Below are 14,001 nucleotides of genomic sequence, written 5' to 3'. Positions count from 1 at the left end.
CACCGGGCAGTTCTGCCGCTCTTCTATCGCAAAAGAAGAGACGCACAACACATTATCAGGCAACAAGGTGGGCGGAGAAGCACCACCACAGAGTGCAGTGCGCATACGCACACACACACGCATATGGAATGCTGGGCTACTACAGCGGTGACCCGTATCGCTCGTTGCCAGCCAGTAGAAATGGGATAAGGGTGAGCCATATGCCTTCTTTTAATGCTTCGCCCTCAGATTTCAGGTGGTGGTCATTCGTTTTTTTGCTGTTGTTGAAGCATCGGTAAACCAGATGAATGGGTCTTCGCTCTCAGCAGCGGCGCGTTTCACGAAGCTGAGCTGTTGCCCTCCTCCTACTCCATTGACATCAGGAGTTGGTGCCTTGATGGGCGGCGAGCACACGACTCGGCAACACATGATAGGAGGCGCTGGACGAGGCGCCAACATATCTCTGTATATGCGACTGCAAGCATACGCGCACACACGTTGCCTTCGTCTCCCCTCGCCAATCATTCACTATTCAATTTCTTTTTCCCCTTCGCCCTTGGGAACAGCACCGTATTCCTGCACTTGCCACAAGGGCAATCACAACCCACAGAGCCCAGCAGCTGCCCCGGAAGCGCCTTTGCTCCTCCCTCAATCGATATGTGCTGCCACATCCAACTCATCTCACAAACTTCAACATGACGAGAGTAGGAGCAAAGGTCAGCAGGGAAGAGTGCTCAAACACCACTGCGGCCTGCTCACAGCTTGTATGAGGGGGGAGAATGAGGTTGTGCGGCTCATTGCGGAGCCGCTTCGCCTTGCTTCTTCGCAGGCACCTCACCCGCCGCCTTCAGCGCCGGTGTGACTCGTGCCATCATCCACTTTTGATATTCTTCTATGTTTGTCGGACTCTGGGCGTGCACCGAGACGCAGTTGACACCACTGTCCGGGCCGTACTCCCCGCTGCAGAGGTAGTAGCCTCCCTGTACCATACCCGTGTCCTCCACCGCTGCCTTGAGAGTCGACTGCGCAGACTCGAACCATGTCTTGCCGAAGACCAGGGAAGGGTAGTAGAAGAAGTAGTCGAGCACCCACGGCGCGAAAATATCACGGTACAGGTAGGTGGTGATGATCCCGGGGTGAGTGCAGGCGACGAAAATCTTGAGTTGGTCCTGTCGGTCTGTCTCTGGGGTTGCAGTGACGTTCTGGGCGGAGTCTGCGGTGGTGCACTTCGCTGCGGGTTTGTGCGGCGCAGGCGTCTTCGCCGCAGTCTTTTGGATGAAGCACATCATCGAGACCTGCCGCGCCAGGAGTCGCGTGTTCCACATTACACAGAGCTTGGAAAGGCCATAGTAACCAACAAAATTGGCCCAGCTGTAGTCGCGAATATAGTACGGGCCACGCACAGCTTTGCCCTCTTTCGCCTCACGACAGTCGCCTCCGGGCAGCGCTTCGGCGGCCCGCTCATCGAGTCCGCGGATCATCTCGAGCGGGTTGTAGCGAGCTTGACGCCCAGGGCCGAGGAAGGTGTGGCAGCTCGACGCCACGTTCACGATGCGAGACGTGACCGACGTCTTTTCTGCCGTCTCATCCAACAAAGGGAGCATCAGCTGAGTGAATAAATACGGGCCCACTGCGTTCGCGGCGATCATGCACTCCATCGAGCGCCACGCCCTGGACGATGTCGCGACGGATTCACTGCCTGTCTTCAACTCCTCCACCTCACCGACAAAGTGCAGATGTCGATGCAGCGCGCCAGCCGCCATGATGAGGAGGCCCACCGGCAGGTGCGCCTTTATCGCCGCCAGCTCCTTTACATAGGCGCGGATAGACGCATCCGAGCGCAGGTCAACGGTGCCGAGCACCTTCACCGAACCCTTCGCGCTGCACTTCTGCAAGTGACGCTCAATAGCCTTTTTGGAAAAAAGGAGTCGATCCGTGTTGCGCGCGGCGAGCACAACGGTCCATCCGTGCTCTGCAAGCTGCATTGCCGTGCTGTAGCCGACGCCGGAGGTGGCCCCAACGACGAGCGCTACGCGGCCCGTAAAGTCCACATCGGAGGGCCACTGGCACACCTTACCCTTGGCGATCGCTCGAGAGGCGAAGATGCAGCTACAGGTGAGCACGAGCACGTCGGCAGCATTCGGATTGCGAGCCCAGGCAATGTTCAAGTAGTAGAAGGCGCCATACACAAGTAGAAAGAGCATCATCGAAGCAAATGCCGCTACCTCGGATGAGAAGAGATGGAACATTTCGTGCTTTGATTTTATGGTGCCTTCACCGCTTCTTCGATCGATGCTTAGGTGTGGATAGAAGCAGAGGGAACCGTGTGGCTGTATGTACATCGAAAGGACAGCAGCAACCAACAAAAAAAAAGTGGTTAGGAAGTTTGAGAAGAAAGTCAACGATACGAGCTCGAATATGCCACTGGAGAAGCGCATAAACTGTGTACGCGCAGATTTACACACATGCAGTGTAAGCAATACACACAAAAAAAAGTGACGGAGGTCAGAGTGCGGATATGTGCACGCGTGTGCGGAATACGCCGTTGCTGTCACTGTGCCGAGAAAGGCGACCTGTCCACAATGTGCTATACATTCATAAGTGAAGCAGAGAGAAAAAAAAGGAAGGCAAAACAAGGGCGATGTGAGTGAGTGGAGGGAGGGGAAGGGACGTCTGCCGAGTGAGTTTGCCACACTGAAAGTACGCCTTTCACCTGTTTCTTGGCTCGTTGCCGTAGGCTCGTTCCGGCGCCAACGCACGTCTGCCCATGGGGGACAGAAAGTGTGCGAACAATGAAGAAAGGATAGTTACTCTGCGGAAAGCCAAAAAAAAGGGCTAGCGCGAAATCGAAGAATCTGCCTTGTCTCCGTTTAGTGCGTACCCGTGGGCAAAGCTACTCTATGTTGGCAAAATGAGGCGGTATTATTGCGCACCGCGGAAGAGCAAGAAAAAAAAGGACGAGGCAATGCCGTACATTCTAGCACATTCTTCACCTATATCCGTTGCACGTCACAATGGCCCCCTGAGAAGAGTGAGAAGAGCGTCCAGTCTCGCTACCTCTATTCTGCTTTTTTTTTCTTTATTTTCGCTGTTGTTGCTCGTTTTTTTCTTCTTATTCTTGTTCCCCCTCCCCCTCCCCTCTCACTCGCTCGCCGCACGCGCAGAACCACAAGAGGAAGCAAAGGCAAGAGAGACCACATCAGCCGGGAAGGCGAATTGAGGTGGAAAACAAAAACGAAACATGTATGCGCACGATGGGACGGAAAAGACAGTGGCGTCGAAACACACAGGAAAATGGGATGGCTGATGTGGAGCAGAGAAGGGAGCCGCAATTCACTCGAGCGCTCGTAGATGCACGCGCGTCACTCACCTATCCCCGTCCCCAATACGATCGAACAACTTCAGTTTGGACTGGCCTACACAAAAGCACCACTACAGAGGTGCACACGCGCATACTCAGGGGCAGCCGCAATTTATAAGGAGGGATAAAAGAATCGATCGCAACGGAAGTATTAGCAAGAGCAAAGAAACTGCGTTAAAAGGGAACAAATTACGATCAGAGTTAACTGCACTGCCGGTGGCAACTCAGAAGCCGCTGCACGCCGGAGCGTGGCTGTTGGCTTACGGTAGCACCGTCGCCACAGGGCATTCGACTTTTGGTCCTTTGTTGGCGTCTTCTCGATCTTATTCTTTCGTCGCCCTTCTTTGTTTCGTTTTTCACATGATGACAACGCCTTCATGTTTCATTCAGTGACTCAGCAGACCAGAACCAAACCTCATTTGCCAACACTCACGTGTCTGTGTCCGTGTGTCACCGTCCCAGTGGCACCAAAGGAAAAGATGTATGTTAAAAAAAAGCGAAGGGTTATGCAAGCGGAAGACGACAGGAAAGAAAGGTCAACAACGAGAGGAGGGGAAGAGGGTCTCCTCCGTTTCTTTCGATTCTTTTTTTTTCGCCTGCAACACAGCCGTTGATGTATTGCCACAGAAAACTGGGAAACGACAAGCATACAAAGATGGAAGCAATAACAATAATAAAGCAAACATATTTTTTTCAAGGAATAGAAGGAGGTGGCCGTGAACGCTTGGGCTTCGCGACAGCTTCACCCTCTGTTCTTCCTATATGAAAAAGGAAAAATAAAAAAGAAAGAAACGGAGAGGGAGATGAGTAACGGAAAGGGGAAGGGGGGAGGCGCTCTCACTCTGAACGTGCATCGCGCGTGCGTGGAAAACGCCTGGCGGAAAAAGTCGTAATGTAAGTACGATGAGCTGTGTAAGAAGAGAAGAGTGCGCAAGGGGAGTTGCGTGAAGAGTGGAAGGGGGCAACACATACGCATACACATATATATATAGAATACTAAAAATGTCCTCGATGCCACAGCTTGCTCCGCCATCCACAGCTCATACCCCGTTCAAGGCCTCACGCATACGTCCTTCCCCCCCCGCACACCTCCTTGAACACCTTCTCCACCCTCTCCTCGTACGCGCGCTTGCGATCTTCGGCGATGAAGCTGCTCCAGAAAGAGTTGAGCACGAGGTGCTTCAGCGTGAGCGGGGTGAGTCGACCCGTCTCGGCAAGAATGCGGAAACTCTCTCGGATATCGCCGCCAAAGTAGGCCGGATCATCCGAGTTGATGGTGACGCAAAGCCCCTCTGTCAAAATGAGGTCCATCACCACCTCCCCACACGTGGCGCGATCCTGGAAGACCTTGAGGGCTACGTTCGACGTCGGGCACACAGTCAGTGGGATTCGCTTCTCACGCAGGTCCTTGCACAGCGCCTGGTCCAGACGAGCGGCCACACCGTGGTCGATGCGGTCCACTGTCAGCATGCTCATCGCATCCCGCATGTACCCCGGTGGACCTTCCTCACCCGCGTGCGCCACAAGGAACGGCACCTTCAGCTCGTCGCGGCAGTAGCGGTAGAGCCGCGCAAACTTCTCCGGTGGGTGGCCCACTTCTGAAGAGTCCAGCCCCACCGCTACAAACGCCTTTGCGGCGAACAACTCACGGATGTACTGACCGTTGTCGGGGTGCATGTCATCGCGCACGAGCGCAAAGCACTCCGCTTCGGGGAGATGACGAAGGAAGCTAAAGATGAGCGCTACACTGATCCCAAACTCGGCCTCACCGCGGCGAAACCCCTTCATGAGCCCGTCATAGAGAACGCGAAATGTAATGCCGCGGCAGAGGTGACCTTGGGGATCGAAAAAGGGCTCGGCGTGAGTGATGCAGCCCTCGTGCATCACACGCGTGTAGGCGTATGCCAGGTCCGCAAAATCATCCTCAGTTATGAGGACGGACATGCCTTCATAATAGAGGTCCAGAAACGACTGCAGATCAGTAAAGTTATAGGCCACACGGACCTCCTCCACTGTCTTGTACGGAATCTGCACTCCATTCCTCTTCGCAAGCTCAAAGAGCAGTTCTGGGCTCAGCGTCCCCTCAATGTGCACGTGCAGCTCTGCCTTTGGCAAGGTCTCGATGAGCCGATGAAGAAGAGCCTCATCAGCCATCTTTGCGCGCTTCCGTGCAGATGTGAATACTAATAACCTTTAGTTCCCCGTTAGAGTATGGGAGCTAACACGGTATGATGGAGAGGGAGAAGGGATAGGAACTGTGTGTGTGTATATCTGTTGGGGGAGGGGGGGGGCACTGAAAATATCGCCACTAAAGTACAACTCAGTACCAGCGTAGCAATCAACCTTTTCACTCGTGTGCGCAACGCGCGTTTAGGTGGATGAGGGGGGAGGAAGGTATAAGCGTGCGTGCGAAAGTAGAGCGTTGAAGTAGGGGGGAGTCGGAGAAGGAAAGGGAAGGCAATTGGCGCCGGAGAGGTGAAGGACACGGTCCCGCCAGCTGAGGGAGCTGAGGAGGGGGAGGGGGGTGGCTGATCGGCATGAGAGTCATATGCAGCAACTACGTTTGTAACATGTATGTCTGTGTGCCAAAACTTAGTTCGCAAGGGGTGGGGCACGCTCTCCTGACCCTTTGAAAGTCGCTGACCAGCGATAATATTGCAGGCAGTGTGACACCAATGCCGGATGAAGAGAGTCATCTTTCCTCACGCCGTTTCATGGGATATTCCGCTTTTATTCCTGCCCGTCCTGTCCTTCCTTTTCGAGCGTAATATATCTGATATTATATAGAAAAAAAAGCAGGTGTATACGAAGGGCTGCGCCGAAGTAGAAATTGCCCGTCTTCGTCACTTCTCTTTTTCTTTCCAGCAGACGCTTGAAAAAGAAAGGGATGAGCACCCCATTCGACGTCCACACGTGCAAGAGAAGAGGGAGAGAGAGAAGGAGGTGGAGGGGGGGGGGCATTGTTGACGAGAGAAGGTAGGACATCGAGCGTAATGATCGAAAAAAAAAGAAATTTGGGAGGAATACAGTAAGCAAGCCTCTTCATACCACAGAAGTGAATTATCAGGGGTGAAAAAAAAGAAAACGCTTTGCTCCCTGAACTTGTGGTGGGGAGATCGAGGGAACAAAAGTCACGCGAGTCAACTATGCAAACGTGAAACGGACACAGGCACAGCAAAGATGAAGTAGGGAAAGAGGCGGACGAGACGTACAAACATACTATGATGACAACGCAGAATGTTTGCCGCCACCAAACCACCATACGCCGTGTTGACCCTGTGTAATGTGGTGAAATGAACTTCCCTTTGCAGCAACCGCTCACGTTTTAGGCGAGGCCGACTTGCTGCCGACCCCACTGCAAAATCGCCGCTGCCTCACTCACGTCCCAGCCGTACGCACGCAGCATGCTCATCGTCTGGTCCGCGCACTCCACGAAGTATGGGCTCACCGCATCCGCGCTCGTCGTCGGCTTCTCGCCAGACGGCGATACCAACTCTAGCTCTGTGCGCGGGCACATGGCGCAGTGCAGCGTCGTCTGCGCACCCTCCTCTGCGGTCTTTAAGAACAGCAGCGACACCCATGAGAAAATGATACCCACCAAGCCGCCCATGATATCTCGAGAGAAGCTGGTAACGACACAGCCGGGGTGCAGCGAGCAGGCGTACACACGGTGCGCCTCGACCTTCGCGTCGCGATAGCGACGCGCAATCATGTGGGCGTGGTAGGTGTTCAGTAGCTTGCTGATGCCGTAACGGCCAAAGGCGTTCTGTGTCGAAGAAGTGTGGAGCGGACCGCTCGACTTGTCAGCACCCTGGTTGACCTCCTTCAACGCATTGAGCAACTTTCCCGCAATGAGGCCGTTGCACGTGGAGAATGCCCTAAGCGACTTCCACAAACTGAATCGGCCGGGAAGGAGGAGAGTCTGTGCAAAGCGGTGCGCCTCACTGGAAACATACACAACGCGGCCGCCGTTCCTCTCCAGCACGGGCAGCAACAGCTCCGTCAGCAGAAGCGGGCCGAGGAAGTTCATGGCGGTGTGCAACTCCAAGTTAGGATGAAAACGAGAGAAGCCCAGCCCTTTGCGCATGCCGCCTGCGTTGTTCACCAGCACCTGCACGTTCCGCTGCGCGTATTTCTTTGTCACCCATTCCGCAAACGCACGCACACTGTCGAAGTCGTCGCACTCCACCGGCAGGTGGCCCTCCACGAGCACTGACGCCGGAGAGTGTGTGTACAGTTTCGGCTGGGCATGACGGCGGCGCTCCGCTTCCTGCCGAACCCCCTCAGCTGTCTGCTGTGTCAGCACAGCCGACCGGCACGTCACCACAACCTCGTAGCCCTCCACAGCCAGACCCACAGCAGTCCAGTACCCGATCCCGGTGTTCGTTCCCGTCACGATCGCCACCGGACGCTTTGCCAGCGGCATGTCACGGGACATCACAAAGCGGGCCTGCGCCTGCTTATCCGCAGTGTCCGCATCCGTCACGGGGCGTGCGTGATTCACGGCGCCCCGCGCCAGCAGGCGACTCGCCACAATGCACAATGGAATGGCGGCAGCAAGGAAGCGCCGGGGAATAAAGAAACAAGCCGCGAAAGCCACCGTGCCCACGAAAAAGGAGCTTGTCTCGCTCTTGTATCCGAACTTCATTTTCTCGCCTGCTTCTCTTTGATCCGAGATGAAAATAGCCGGGTATAGGTATGCGTGAGTGTTGTATAGGTGCTCCTGATCGCTGGGGTAAAAGATAAGAGAGGTTATCAAAGGCGCGCTGAACACGACTCACAGAATTAAAAAAAAACTGCGTGTGTGTTCGGTTGATATGAGCGTGTTAAGTGCAGCACAGGACACAAAAAAAAAGAAAAACGAAGGGAGAATATGACTGTCGATTAGAAGAGTTTGCGAGGTCGAGTTCGTCCTCGTGTAGCCCCCCGTTACTGGATGCTGCACAGAAAAGGAAACAGAACTATGCATGCTTCTGTCGCGAAGCCACACAGCCCCTCCTGGCACGCAAAAGTGCTCCACCCACAGCGACATCAGAGTGTGAGAAACGTATTTCAGCATTTTTCGCCGCCTTCAAAGAAACCCTCATCCGCAGCTCCATTGAGCTTTATGGTGAAATTTATAATGGCGGTAAGTTCTGTGGTTGTCATCAAGGTGCACTGTGAAGAAGGGGAAAAAAAACTGATCAGCTATTGCGTCCTTCCAAACTGAGATTTCTTTCTTTTTTTGCGATTCAGCGCTCCATCTTACAGATCCGATACACCGTCGAAATCGGCAGAGCGACATTAGCAAGCATCCACCTGCACATCAATCAGAGAAGCAGAGCAAGAAGTCAACCTGACGAGCTTTGTGATGGAGAGCTTCACAGTGGCCCGCGAAGATCGCGAATGCGACGCTCCTCCAAAGTCACTGAGAGTTCGCGAGCACTCTTCCGTTTTAGGTCTTCGTAGTCTCCCTCATCCCACACCTCATCCCCCTCAGCGTACGTCAGCACCACCGACGGGTCTTTCAAATGCCGCACATAATGCTCCACCAAAAAGTGATCGTGGTATCGCTGCGCAGCAACACGCAGTATCTCGGTCATTTCTTCTTCTTCACTGCTCTCTCCCTCAGCGAGAGCCTCGTCTGCCTTGCTGAAAGAAACAGATGCAGCTGCGGAAGGGACATCAGCACTTCCATTTGCACAAGGCATGCCATCAGAGTCCGCCATCACAACACTAAGAGACTCAGCGGTAAAACTGTCTACCCTCGGGGAGGATGGCGCGTCAGACACAACATTGTCGTCACTCTCGCATCCAGACGTATCTGCTGCAGCTAAGGTATCGCTTGACGAATTCGCTGGCGACAAAAGAAGAATTTCGCCGATGTGGACAAATGGTGCCCCTTCGGCACCCGTGATAGGAAGCTCCACTAGCGGGTCGCCCGCTAGTACTACCCGAATCGGATTAATCGCTGCAACGTAGCGCTCCAGCGTCCCCTGCAACGATTTTGGTGCGCCGAGAGAAATCGTATTCGACACCTCGAATCCCCGTTGAGTGAGCAAAAGTGACAGCACCAAGCCTACCGCCCCGCCAACAGCGTGGCCAATCACAACAGTGCTGCGCGTAGGGTGCAGGGGAGAGTCGTGAAGAAGAGTGTCACAAATGCGAGTTGCCATAAATAGGTACTGGCTGTGAAACATCGTCTTTTGAACCTCCTCACTTTCGCTTATCTCTACACGTTCTACCTCCTGCGCCCACTCGTAGCTGCCCGAGTCGCCCCCATCCTGCTGGGTGCAGCAAATGTACACCACTTGTTTGTTGTAAGTCTCGTCCACTTCGACCACTAAGTGATCACGACCGACGCGAAGATGCACGGCAGATACACCACTTCGACTGCCAATTATAGACTCTGTCACTTGCCAAGGCGTCAGATAAATCAGTGAGCTCACCCGATTTTGCTCACCCACAGCTGTACGATGAACAAGTAGCAGTCGCTCCGCATACGGCAAGAGCGCCTGCAGCATAATCCGATTTTGACGCTCGCTAGTCATGTCCTCTGCAGCTTCGTTGTGAGAAACTTTCTTAGCTTCGTGCTCAAGAAACGAGAGAATGCTAGACTCCATCATTTGCTGATACGACCGGTTCCCAACACCAGCGGAGAGAACCTGAAGCACTGATGTCAGTTGGACATTGCCCGGCGCCATGTAGAGAGCCTTCGCAAGGGCGCGAGCACGATCGATTTGCATGGAGATGTACATTTGATACTGCTGTAGTAACTTTGCTTGGGCGCGGCCATCTGCCGCACCGCTCCGCCTTTTCGACCCCTGATCGCCGGTGCCTCGCTCCAAAGTTCGCAGAGCATTTGCGAGCTGGCGATTCTGCGTCTCTGCCTCCTGTCCAAAACGCCGAGAGACGTAGTCAAGTAAACCTGAACTGTTGTACAGCGCGCATTCCCGTGCCGACCGTGACGCAGCGCGATAAAGTTCGCGGTACACTCGTATGGACTCCAGTCGAAGCGACATACTCGCACGCTAAACATTAAAATATGGGAATAAGAGTCACCACAGGTTCTGCTTTTAAGGCAGTTGAATGGACAACGGCAAAAAAGAGAGAGACATGACGAATTTTAGGGAAGAAAAAAGTGTAGGCACCCCAACACATAATTTTCTATCAGTCATTGAGACCGCAACTTGCAGAAAAAAAAAAGCAACGTTGATAGGCATTGTCTTCTTTGGAAGTCTTTTCACTGCATGTGCGCCGAGTCAAAACCGTCAGACGAAAGGAAAAGACAAAGGACGATGCATGCGTCACACATCAGTTCGCACTCAGGTTTTTTTCCTATTCAAGGAGAAACCAGTTTTTGTTTTTCTTTGCGTGTGAGTGAACATGTCCATTCTCTGTCATAGAAGACACGAATCAAACTGAAATACACCCCGCATGCCAAAGGCCCCCTCGTAGCGGCAAGCAGCCGTAGAGATGCGCTGGCGCAACCCTCGCCAACCCGTCCCAGCACGGCCCCGCAGGTCGCCTCGGTCCGACTCCCCCATCAGGCAGGCCGTAACCTGGTGCTTTACTTAGTGTGATACTCAAGCTCTCCACACCAGTAGAGCATTCAGGTATAGGTGAGATAGGTTTGAGTCACGCTGAGACGTTGCCCATCACACGGGTGGAGCAAGCGCGCTCATTGTCGAAGATCACTCCGACGCAACATTATCTAGGACCTCACCGCAAGTATATCAGTGGCCACGCATCGTTCTGACCTCCCCGTGTCGTAGGCACTCGGCCCTGTCACCGCCAGATGTGGCTGTGCAGTGGCAAGGAGAGGAGCCGCCTGGTACCCACACAGAGTTGGCACTATACCTGTTACTACGCTGAGGCGCCTCTTGTCATCAGAGAGTTAGACTGCAACAGAGAATAGAAAGAGACTGAAACGAGAGGACGATATCCAAAGATAAGCATGATGTATTCCAATGCATGCGCCCAACTTGGTCTAACCGGTGAGTTCCCTATTTCCGCTGAAGAGCATGTCAATCTGGTATCCCTCCTCTCGTGGTCTCGATAGCACCACAAGTGAATAAGTAGACCTCGGCATCCCCCTTTTCCCGTCGCCAAAGGATCTCTGTTATGGTGGGTAATCAAGGGTGTGAGTGGGCGAAAATGAAATGCTTAAAATGGCTCGATTTCTTCAAATCTGAAATAAATAGAGGGACGAAAATGAGGCAAGGACAAACAGTCGGTGACGCATTGAGCCGGAATTGTGGATAGCACGTTGACTCTCTCCTCATAATCATATTCTTTTTCGATCAGCCCCTCCCCCCTTTCATTCTTGTCTCCAGCCTTCAAGAAAAAAATTCCGTCCAGCGTCAGCTAATAACTTCCTGAGCGCAAAGAAACACAGAGTGAAATAAAGTAGAAATTGCAAGCTGGACCCAAGTCTGACCGCAAAACGAAGCAAACTGATGAGCAGAGGAAGTGCCCTTAATTTGCCGATTATGAAAAAGGATGGCCCCAAGGCCGAGAATCAGATTATCTGAAGCTTACATTGCAGTTTTTACGACCGTTCATCCACAAAGAGCCGCGGGAGGAATTTGCAAATGAAAAGAACAAAAATGTTTTTTTTTACTGGTAAGTGCTATCTCTGTCCAGCATACGCATTGAGAGTTGAAGGACAACAAAGTGCTAGAGTCACCAGATGCAACGCCTAGCGCGCCTGTGAGATACCACGTACAGACACCTTGGTTTCGTGCGTCCAGAGCTCTAGGCCCAGGTTGCTGTTGCTTCCTAGTGCGCATGCGCGGGTGGCGGAAGAGGGAAATGCTGGCATAAGGTGCTTCGTGGAGGAGTCGTGTAGAAAAGCACAATCAGTTGAAAGACCAAGCACTTGCTTCTGATGCGTGCTCATCCACCAACACGCAAAAAGGGGGTGTTGAGTCACCAAGACAAACCAAACCTTATTAGTCTTCCTCTTTCGTGGTACCAACCAAATCAGGGATTCCCATGAAAGTGCGCTCCATCACCGAGTGCACTCAACACAGCAGCTCTCAGCGAAGAAGGACAGCATAGCCAACTCTTCTTGCCACAGAAGAAGTTCCAGTAAGCTCTCGGCTATTAGGAAGCTGGTGGCTCCAGTGCCGCTCTGCCGTTCCACTAGCGCTTCAAGGATCTTCACACAGACAAAACAACGCATAACAGAAACCCATTCGCACGGGGTGGAATGCACAATGTTAGGATCCTCCATTCACAGCAAAAAAAACATGTTTGAATCTGCTCAGTCTGGATGGCGCTATGCGCGGGCTTGCGGGTGAAAAAGACACACAAGGAAGCTGGAAGACAGTATTGACAGGGACTCAGTCAACAAACTGAGTGCAACGTAAACCTCTGTCGCGTGCTGGCGGTCAGATGAAAAAATGAGGTGGTCTCACTAACACCGTTCTCAAGCCGAGACATTCCGTAACCGTCCATTCAACCGAGCATGAGGTCATTCGATTGCGATAAGTGAGCCAAAACATGCAAACAGACTAGCCATTTTATCCCTCCAAGAGTAGCAGGGAAAATACATTTGCACCTATAACTATGGCTTACTCAGCCTAAGCCCTGGGGCGGCCTTTGCAACATTAAAGCTATGATGCCCAATTCTTGGGACACCTAGAAGAAAAAAGAAAACATGGACAGTCTTCTAGCAAGCACTGCAGCTGAGCCCACTAGTTCGGAGCTTCCGCGCGCCGCCACCGATAAGCGCTTGACTTCCCACATGGCTGCTCCAGAGAGGTACGTCAATCACAGTATCTACGCATGAAAGAAAAGAGCAAGAAGCACTTCGTTGAAATATGTCGCTGCTTGTTTCTCACGTGGAAATGAAGCTTGACCAGGTGTGGTGGTCATCCTAGGAGAGGTCAGTGGGTGCTATCCTCAACATCTGTTTTGATGAGTAAAAGTACCACTATCCAACGCGGCAGCTGCTCTGTGGGGGGTGGGGGTGCCAACGAGTATGCCATACTTTTAGGCATGCTTGCCTATGGAGTTCGCGTTAACATCGCTTCCAGAAAAGCACAAAAGGCCCGCAATTGTGCGTTAGCAGCGCGTATTCACTGCCATTATCCTCTGTTGAAAGTTTGTCCGATCACCATAGTTTACTACCTTTCAGTGACTGCAACACGACCGAAGACAGAGTTTCTGCATCGTCCTGCACCTCAGTGAGAAAGTCATAGACTGCGGGCATTAAGAGTTTTTTTTTTCGCATGGCTGATCAACGTGAGCTGAAGCCTCACAACGGCGCGCTTAGGCGAAGGTAGAAAAGCACAGATAGCGAGACCCTCAAACTTTCGCTGCTTTTTTTTTTCAGATCAAACTGATAGCAAGACACGTGACGCCAAGGCTGCTCACGTGCCACCTTCCCAGAGCAGCAACAGCTTGTTGTCCTATCAACGAGTGCTCAGGGTTTGGCCCGCTGCAACACTACGCGTCCACGGGAAGCTGGAAGGGGAAGTGGGAAAGGAAAAAAAGTGCTTGGCCCTCCTCCTCAAACGTCTTCGGCAGCGGCTTGACCTTGTCATTTTTTCGCTCAGCGCCTTCCTTCGGCGGTCCTCTCGGCGGAGGGGGGGCCACCTTTGTATCAGGGCAAAGCATCAACGGAGCAGGGTGGGCAGGGCGGTGTGTCGCTGTCGGTGTCGGGGTTCTGGTTG

The 14,001-nt window shown here is 53.0% G+C and overlaps 4 protein-coding genes across 4 annotated transcripts; all 4 read right to left on the bottom strand.

Annotated features, from left to right (window-relative positions):
- Nucleotides 1-773: 773 nt before the first annotated feature.
- Nucleotides 774-2,228, bottom strand: LMXM_34_2170 (conserved hypothetical protein; the record flags this gene model as incomplete). Its single annotated transcript, XM_003879164.1, has 1 exon — nucleotides 774-2,228. The coding sequence occupies one exon, from the start codon at nucleotides 2,226-2,228 to the stop codon at nucleotides 774-776; it is 1,455 nt and encodes a 484-aa protein (XP_003879213.1).
- Nucleotides 2,229-4,399: 2,171 nt separating this feature from the next.
- LMXM_34_2160 (adenine aminohydrolase) lies at nucleotides 4,400-5,494 on the bottom strand (the record flags this gene model as incomplete). Its single annotated transcript, XM_003879163.1, has 1 exon — nucleotides 4,400-5,494. One exon carries the CDS (start codon nucleotides 5,492-5,494, stop codon nucleotides 4,400-4,402), a length of 1,095 nt encoding a protein of 364 aa, XP_003879212.1.
- A 1,171-nt stretch (nucleotides 5,495-6,665) lies between these two features.
- On the bottom strand, nucleotides 6,666-7,988 carry LMXM_34_2150 (conserved hypothetical protein; the record flags this gene model as incomplete). The annotated part of the gene is made up of 1 exon (XM_003879162.1): nucleotides 6,666-7,988. One exon carries the CDS (start codon nucleotides 7,986-7,988, stop codon nucleotides 6,666-6,668), a length of 1,323 nt encoding a protein of 440 aa, XP_003879211.1.
- Nucleotides 7,989-8,700: 712 nt separating this feature from the next.
- Nucleotides 8,701-10,341, bottom strand: LMXM_34_2140 (conserved hypothetical protein; the record flags this gene model as incomplete). Its single annotated transcript, XM_003879161.1, has 1 exon — nucleotides 8,701-10,341. One exon carries the CDS (start codon nucleotides 10,339-10,341, stop codon nucleotides 8,701-8,703), a length of 1,641 nt encoding a protein of 546 aa, XP_003879210.1.
- Between the last annotated feature and the right edge of the window lie 3,660 nt (nucleotides 10,342-14,001).

This window comes from Leishmania mexicana, chromosome 34, assembly GCF_000234665.1.
Source record: "Leishmania mexicana MHOM/GT/2001/U1103 complete genome, chromosome 34".
In the NCBI taxonomy this organism is placed as follows: domain Eukaryota; phylum Euglenozoa; class Kinetoplastea; order Trypanosomatida; family Trypanosomatidae; genus Leishmania; species Leishmania mexicana.
Note: the sequence above shows the minus strand (reverse complement) of the source record. Positions and strands in the feature narration are given on the sequence as shown.